Source organism: Helianthus annuus, chromosome 3 (genome assembly GCF_002127325.2).
Source record: "Helianthus annuus cultivar XRQ/B chromosome 3, HanXRQr2.0-SUNRISE, whole genome shotgun sequence".
Lineage (NCBI taxonomy): Eukaryota > Viridiplantae > Streptophyta > Magnoliopsida > Asterales > Asteraceae > Helianthus > Helianthus annuus.
This window is the reverse complement of record NC_035435.2, coordinates 140605924-140614562: the sequence shown is the minus strand read 5'-3', so window position 1 is coordinate 140614562 and position 8639 is coordinate 140605924. Positions and strand designations below refer to the sequence as shown.

The following is an 8639-nucleotide window of genomic DNA, read 5'->3' as shown; positions in this document are numbered from 1 at the left end:
GATTTGGCAGAAAACATCCTTGGTTGATCTGCCACTGAAGTACTAAACCATCGTAAAAACACATGAATCCTTAACATGTCGGGGAGGGACATCATTCTACACATGGATAGCCATAGTTATTATTGATTAATCTAAAAATTATTTGTCTTTGAGATTTAAATACATGATTTTGGGTGAGCAATTTGTATTTTGTACAAAACACAAATAATTATCTTAAAAAAAAAACAAGGGTATATACATCCACATAAAATAAACCAATAATAGTGATTGCCACAATTGCTCACAACTTTCAATTAACTGATTCTATATCCCAACTAAATGATGAGAGAAAAAAAAAAGAATAAAACAATTCAGGACATGTGAACGTGAATACTGATGTTCTTAGTAGATTTACAGACAGGACATATATGGACAGAAGAAGCACATACTGTACAAAGGCAAAGATGCCTACAAGGCAGCAACAACACACATGCCTCTCCTTTCCCACAACTTTTGCACAATCTCCTCCTGTTCACATTACTGTCACCACTATCCTGCTCCACTAACATGCGCTCCTCATCCTTGTTACTTTCACAGCACGACTGTGCATCATCCGCCACAACCACCACCGCCGCGTCATCCTCACCACCTACCGTCGTCCTACTACGTTTGTAACTGTCATTCATAAGCTGCTCCAGTACTTGTTGTAGATTGCTTCGTAATGCGTTGGCTGTTGCTTCGTTTGTTTGCGCTAATTCGCGCCAGATTTGAGTCTCTATACTTAGAGATTTGACTTTTTCTTCTAGCGCATAGTTTAGTTTCATCATCTTCATGATTTCTTCTTCTTTTGCTCTAAATATACTTGTTGCGCCTTCTTTCAATACCGATATTAGTTTACTAGAGTTTCGCCTTCGTCTCTCTTCTACATCAGCTCTTAGTTTTTCAGCCTGAATGTATCATCAATAGTAAAATTCAGAAAACAATGTTTTGCAGACAATAATAGTATAAAATTACTCTGATTCAAAAACTATAGAATAATAATATTAATTATTCGTATGTTTAGCACGTGAAATCTATTTGTATTTAAGCCTAAAACACATAATACTAACTATTTTTTAAGTGAAGAAAGAAAGATGATTACATGTCGGTCAACAAACTGATCGATCTCGAGCTGCTGCTGCCGGATCTGAGAAGAAATATCATGGCCGAGAAACGTAAACCTATCAGACTGATCTACTAACCTCCGGTTAACGTCCTGAGCGTCGGAGAAGGAACACATATAGGAAGAATCTCGTGATCGTTTTCTGGAAACCGGAAGAGTGTGAGTGAGATTGCTGTCTAGATCTGGAATTGTGAAGGCTGAGGAGTACATCGGGAGGAAAGTGTCGGCGGAAAGAGGATGCATTGGACGGTATGGTAATCGGTTGGATTGTTTGTCAATGGAGTCGATCATTATCATTGGATTGGATTGCTGTGAGGAGAAGGTTGAGAAAGAGGGTATAGAGGAAGATGAGGTGCTTCTTCAACGGCATATGGATAGAAATATAGAGGGTTGGGGACACCAGATTTTTGTTTGGTAGCGTATTAATAAGATTCACTGATTCAGTTACCAAATATGTGTACAAACTATATTATTTTAATATAGATTTATTATATTTTATTTTTTTACCAAATATGTGTACAAGGTATATTATTTTAATATAGATTTTTATATTTTATTTTTTAACGGCTATTATTATATTACACGGATAAAATCCGCAAAATCGTTCTTGTGGTTTTGACATGTTTGTCAATTTCATTCAAAACAGTTTTTTTGTACCGTATTGTCATTCACTTTTGAGACTTTTTGTCATTTTCATCCAAACGTCTTAACTTTTTTTTTGTCAAAATCATACCTGAGATTTGAGATTTTTTGTCATTTTCATCCAAATATCTAACGAAAAAACAAAACTTTAGATGAAAATGGCAAAAAGCCCCAAAAGTGAAGGGCAATATGGTACAAAAAAATTGTTTTGTATGAAACTGGCAAACATGCTCAAACCTTAGGGACGATTTTGGCATTTACTCTATTATAAAGCTAGTCAAGTTTTTTATAACCTTTTGAGTAAATTGCCATTTTAGTCACTGAAGTTTGACCAAAATTGTCATTTTAGTTAAAATAGTTTTTTTTCTTGTCAGTTTAAATAGTTTTGTTTTCTGTCATTTTAGTTCCTGACTTTTATCATTTTTTGTCATTTTCATCGGCCACCACCACTTGGGTATAACATTTTTTTAAAGTAAACTTCATTAAAACACACCTCCAACCCAAAGGGGTAAAAAGACAAACAAAACGCATCCCTAACCTAAACATGCAAAGCACAAACAATTACAACATATACAATGGATATTTACACAAATCCTGTCATCTAATGTATTTACATGAAGATCTATTTTTAGCTCATACAAAACCCCTCGACTTTACTTGGGTATAACATATGAGCTAGTATTTTACTACGGAAAAATGTTTTTATCTAGAAAAAATGTAGAAGGAAGAAATAAACCATAATAAGAACACAACAATTTACCTTTTTTAGTTGAGCTCAATGTGAATAAAAGTCTAGTTATTTTGTATTTCGATTTACAATGCGAAACAAGAACAACTACTAATGCGTATACACTAGTTTAGGCACTTTCTGATGCACGAATATCGGTTTTGAGTAACAACCCGACGCATCAAGATGTCAGGTTGGGTTTTCTTTTGAACGACAAAGAATCTCATGTGTAAACCCACCTTGCTCGGGGCTATGTCCAAGGTCGACTCATCGGCGGCCATGAGACCGTACCCCCCTGATGCGTGGGAAACCGGATGGAATCCGTAAACCCTCGCCCCCGTCAGGTTCGAACCCGAGATAAAAGCCCTGATTCGTCCTTTCACCTAGATGTTCCTCGAAAATGGTCCAAACGGGAATCAAACCTGCGTTTTCACTAGGGTGGGCTGGCCTTTTGACCACTAGATCAACATCTCTGGACAGTATGTCAGACCGGGTTAATCGAAGGAAGCCAGTTTGGACTGGTGTTATTTGGTAATATAAAAACTATAAATAAGCATAATGTTTATGCTTAAGGTTGTTGTATTCTTTGCTTTGGGGTTTTTTCAATAAAAAAATTAGAATTTTCATTTATAACTCTAAAGTTTCAATATTTGGCAATTTAAGTCTAAAGTTTCAATCTTTAGTAATTTGATTTTTCACTTCTAATTCAAAAGTTTTCATCTTTTGCAATGTAACCCATTTGTATTTTTTGCTTTTAATCCAAAGCTTTTCATCTTTTGTAATTTAACCCTAACACTTTTTTACTTTCAATTCTCCACCTCATTGCGGCGGTGGTAATTCTAGTTGAGTTACACATTCAAACTTTACATGTATTCTGTATTTTGTATTAATCTCTTTCGTTTGTTGCATAGTTATCCTCTCCTTGTTTCGAGGATTTTAAACTCTTTAAAAACCCATGAGTTACGTAAGGAAAGGTGGTGTTTTAGACTGAATTTACTTTGCAAGAACTATTAGGTTTTGACGTATTTGAAACGAATAGATTTGAGCCATTTGATTGTGTTAGATACGATTCCGCATCACTATCTTCGTGTTATTTACTTATTAGCTTTGTATTATAAAGATACAAGGCATTTAAAAGGATTGTAAGAAAGACAAAAAAGTTTGAAAATGTGCACATGTATATGAGAAGGAAATATTTGTTTTTATTGATACGTTTAAGATTTATGAATAATCAAAAACGCGTGTCTCCAACTCTCATTACAGATTTCGAGAAACTAATCTTTTTCATCTCGGTCAATCTCTATAGACCCACCACTCCCAACCCGATTTGATTCCTTACACTTTGGGTTTTCAAGATCTCGTAAGGAATTTTAATTTCAATATTATTATTAATTTTTTTAAGGTTATTGGATTTTATCACCTTCAACTATTGGTCACTGACTGTTGCCACCCCCAACTATCATTTTGACGCCCGTCACCCCTAACTTAACACTTAGTGTGTTCTGTCACCAAATCACTAACTTTTGATACTGTTACTATACTTTTGGGGGTATCCTAAGATCCCTAAAACCTTCCCAAGATCCCTATGATACCCCAAAAAGTGTAGTAACATGATCAAAAGTTAGTAATCAGTTAACAACGTGGTGACAGAACACGTTAAGTGTTAAGTTGGAGGTGACGGACGTCAAAGTGATAGTTGAGGGTGGTAGCTGCCAATAACAAATAGTTGTGGGTGATAAAATCTAATAACCCATTTTTAAGGCATGCGTCGATAATCGTCCTTATGCCAAATCAGCATGCGAGACGTTAAACACCACATCGTCCAGCCATTCAGGGGCGCTAAAGGCCCTATCGCTATCTGGTTCTTGGGCGTGAATGGGTTTGCGAGAGGGGGTCCACCCCAATCAACCAATCACATGTTTGTTGTTTTTTCTTTAGTTTAATTTTTAGTACACCATACTTTTTTTACGGGAAATTTGGATCACTAACGGACCACTAGAGTATCATCATGCCACCAACGGAACCACCCGATCATATCCATCTCCACTAGACGTAATACATATACATCAATTTAGGAGGAAACCTAATAAATATGGAAAAGAAAACCCTTGTGGAAGTCGAACCCAGGACCTATTGGTCCAAAAGCGTTATCTCACCCCAAGATGTCACTAGGCTATAAAACCATGGACGCTAACATGGTAACACTTTTTGAGTGGTTTAATTATTTCACTACAACCAGACAACAAAAAAAGATATATAACTAATATTGTTATTCACATTAATTTAATTGTACATTACCAATGGGGTGGCGATTAATTGACAAAAAAACAAAACCTTTAAATATATGTGTTTACTATTTAGGAAAGGGAGGTCTTAAGTTTAAGTTTCACAAACAACACTAATTAAAAAATTTGTCGTTAAAAAAATCAATTCTACATTAGGCCAGGCGGGATCGACAAAGTTCAACGCGTGATGGCAAACTTCAACGCGTTGAAGTTCCGTGATTCCCACCACCACAACAAAGTTCCACGCGTTAATCTTCCACGAAATCAATTTTCGTTATTTTTATCACGGCGTTATTGTTTTGTTTTGGGAGGGTAATTGTTGGTTGGGGGGAAATTGTTGGGTGTGGTGATGAGTGATGACCACCCCCACTAAAAAAGGTTGTGAGTGATGGAAAAATGGTTGCTGACATGGCGAAACATGATTGGATATTGTGAGTGATGAAATTATATCACTAGTGACCACCCCTCTCCCCTTATTCATTTCCTTTTTAATTTTTTTAGGTAACCATTAATTAAGTTTTGGACAGCTGAATAATTAATGTCAACATGCCATAGCTCGTAAGGCACAGTGTATCGTGGAGTAAATAATGTAATACGGTTGACTGAAAAAGGAGACCATTCCATATTCAAGCTCCAATTCAAATCTGACAGGAGACCGTGGGTCTGCATTCACACAACATAAATACAAGTCATTTCCGTTAAATCCATCAAGAAATTAGGGAAAATCACTAAAGAATAAACATGTTTTTACTGAGTTATTAAATCCTATAATATCTTTTTGATTGTTATATATATTTTCATGACCAGGAAAATCAATTTCATGGAGAGTGAAGACATGTAATAATATTTGTGTCAAGTGATGTAAAATGGTAGTATTATTTGTATTAAGGTGGCTAAGTTTTGCATAAAATAGTCTTTATGTTTTTACTATTGATCTTAGTGAAAAAAAAAAAAGAAGATAAAAGAAGTTGTCACGTAAGGGGATGATGAGAGAAAGAACACAATAGCCAACCGAAATCTTGTGACAATAGGATAGAGAGGGATATGAGGCAAAGAAAAGCAGTAAGACAAGAACCTTAAGATTGTTATATGGGAAATCACCAAAATGTCTCTTGATTAAGTGCATTTTTAAAATTGTCACCTTCCTGTGTTTTTGGAAGGTCCTCCCAGTCTCGGAAGCGTCCGCCTTTCATGTTGAAGCGTCCGCCTTTTACTTGAAGCGTCCGTTTCCATTCAAGCGACACGTGTCCGATGTTGAAGCGTCCGCCTTTCATTTGAAGCGTCCGTTTCCTTTCAAGCGACACGTGTCCGATGTTGAAGCGTCCGCCTCAGGCGCAATGCGCCCGCAAAGCTTCTTAAGCGTCGGCCAACGACGCAGGTTCCGTATCTTTGTCCAATTTTTTTTTATAACTTATAATCATTTTTCTAACATGGGATCATGTGCATGCTCTTTATAAAAATTAAACTATATGTATGTTAACGGAGCAAATTTTAAACGATATAAAACATGTTATTTTTTAGTTAAAAATTTTTATATTAAACATTAAAAACATAACATAATAAAAAACAAAAAAAACCAAACAACACATAATATTATTATCTAAAACCATATCCTAATAGCTTCCCACTCCGAGACATGTTTGAAATCATGTCTCTCTTCATGACGGTAGTTGATGAGTGCCACCTCCTTCTGATCGTCCTCACCAAGGTCCGGCATTTCTGTCTCCACTTTCTTGAAATATCGATCAAATCTCTCACATTCCAACCGCAGCACACGGAACCTGGAGGATAGTGCGTCAACGGTCCGGTTGTGTTCCGGACCACGTAGTTGGGCGAAATTTTGTTGAACACGGACCCAGAGCCCACCGTGTCCTCGAGGTGGAGGATCGATCATTGCCAGCTCCCATGCTTCGCACAGAGCAATGTCTTCAACGTCAGTCCAGGAGGTGGCCATTGTCGGGTCGTTGACGGCGTCAGATTTTCTAGTGAAATGCCTGATTTTTGTTTGCAAAAATTTTTGAAAACGGCGGGTGTTTTGATAAGTGATAAGTGAACGGGTTATATAGTGGGGTAAATGTGTGCAACGGTAAAAGTTAAACGGCTTTTGAGTTTCCATTTTTTTACGGAAGCGTCGGTCAAGCATCGGGGGAGCATCGGGGTCAAGCCTCGGAAGCGTCGGCCAGGCCTCGGAAGCGTCGACCAGGCCTCGGAAACGTCGGCCAGGCCTCGAAAACGTACACATGGACGCATTAAAAAAATTATGGTTATCATGGTTCGGTGACTGACGCAATTTCGTAACGGAACGGACGCTTCAACACGTGTCGCTTGAAAGGGAACGGACGCTTCAACGTGGCAGGCGGACGCTTAAACGCGAAAGGCGGACGCTTCCGATGCTGGGAGGACCTTCCAAGGACGCAAGAAGGTGTCAATTTTGCAAATATACTTGGTCAAAAGACATTGTGGTAATTTTCCCTTGTTATATACTATATAATAAATCATTTCTAAGATTTTGGGAAATAGAATCAAAGGGGTGGTTGGGTCGGTTGTCTCAGAATACCAATCTAGTTTTTTGTCTAATCGTAGTATATTAGATGAGCCTTTGATCTTGAATCAAGTAATTTCGTGAGTGGGAAAAGTGAAAAAGAAATCTTTTATATTAAAAATAAAGATTGAAAAAGGATACGATTCAATAAATTGAACCTTCGTGGATAAAGTTTTTCAACAAATGGGTTTTCCGATGAAATGGAGGGTGTGGGTAAAAGGTATTTTAGTATCCTCTAGAGCTTCGGTTCTTGTTAATGGATCACCTTCCTTAGAATTTCAATGCTATAGAGGGGTTCTTCAAGGTGACCCGTTATCACCATTTATTTTTATAGTTGTTATGCAAGCGTTGACGGGCTTCCTAAGTAAAGCCTCGGAATTAGGTATCATAAATGGCTTAACATTACCAAATGACGGACCGATGTTAACACACCTCATGCATGCGAATGACGTGGTTTTTTTGGGGGAATGGGAGGAAAACTCGATTCGAAATATAATAAGGCTAATGAGGTGTTTTTATTACATATCAGGATTAAAAGTTAACAATAAAAAAACAAATTTGTTTGGTGTGGGGGTAGGGGAAAACCCGATTAATCAAATGGCCTCGAGTATAAATTGCAAAGTTGGAAATTCCTGTGTAAATACTTTGGAATACTTGTGGTGGCTAATATGAACCAAATCCGCCATTGGAAATGTGTCATGCATTGTTTTAAAAATCGGTTATCATTGTGGAAATCTAAGTTTCTCTCTGCGGGTGGATGACTAACTATGCTAAAAGCAACATCAGACAGTCTTCCTCTATATTTCTTTTCTCTGTTCAAAGCACTTAGAAGAAGATTTTTTTTGGGGGGGGGGGGGTGTGGTAACGATGAAAAATCAAAAACGGCCTGGGGTATATTGGGAAAAGGTGGTGGTAAGGGGGATTGGGTTTGGGTTCCTTAAAGGATATGAATGTAAGTTTATTGCTTAAATGGTGGTGGCGGTTCAAACATGAAAAAGGTTCGTTATAGGCTAAAACGATCAAGACTATACACTTACATATGCATTCCTTATCGTATTTACCGGTTAAGGAGGGTATTTCGGGCACTTGGAATAATATTGTTAAAATGGGTAAGGATCTAGATAAATATAATATGAATGTTGGCCAATTAATAAAAAGTGTCATTGGAAATGGTAAGGAGGTAAGGTATTGGCTGGACTGGTGGGTTGGGGATGGTGTTAGTGCATATGTATGTTGAATTCGTCTTGTATCGTGTCATGTAACTAGATCGATAGACAGACCAGGACACGTTGTACGAGAAAA

The 8639-nt window shown here is 37.3% G+C and overlaps 1 protein-coding gene across 1 annotated transcript; it reads right to left on the bottom strand.

Moving 5' to 3' along the window:
- Window positions 1–210: 210 nt before the first annotated feature.
- On the bottom strand, window positions 211–1545 carry LOC110929823 (probable BOI-related E3 ubiquitin-protein ligase 3). Its single transcript, XM_022173012.2, has 2 exons — window positions 1121–1545; window positions 211–926 (listed from the first exon to the last, which is right to left on the bottom strand). The coding sequence occupies exons 1-2, from the start codon at window positions 1436–1438 to the stop codon at window positions 351–353; spliced, it is 894 nt and encodes a 297-aa protein (XP_022028704.1). The 5' UTR covers window positions 1439–1545; the 3' UTR covers window positions 211–350.
- Window positions 1546–8639: the final 7094 nt, after the last annotated feature.

Coding starts and splice junctions, on each gene's coding strand:
- LOC110929823 (XM_022173012.2), bottom strand. CDS start 1,438: ATGATAATGATCGACTCCATTGACAAACAATCCAACCGATTACCATAC. Junction 927..1,120: donor ATCAGTTTGTTGACCGACAT/GTAATCATCTTT, acceptor TGATACATTCAG/GCTGAAAAACTAAGAGCTGA.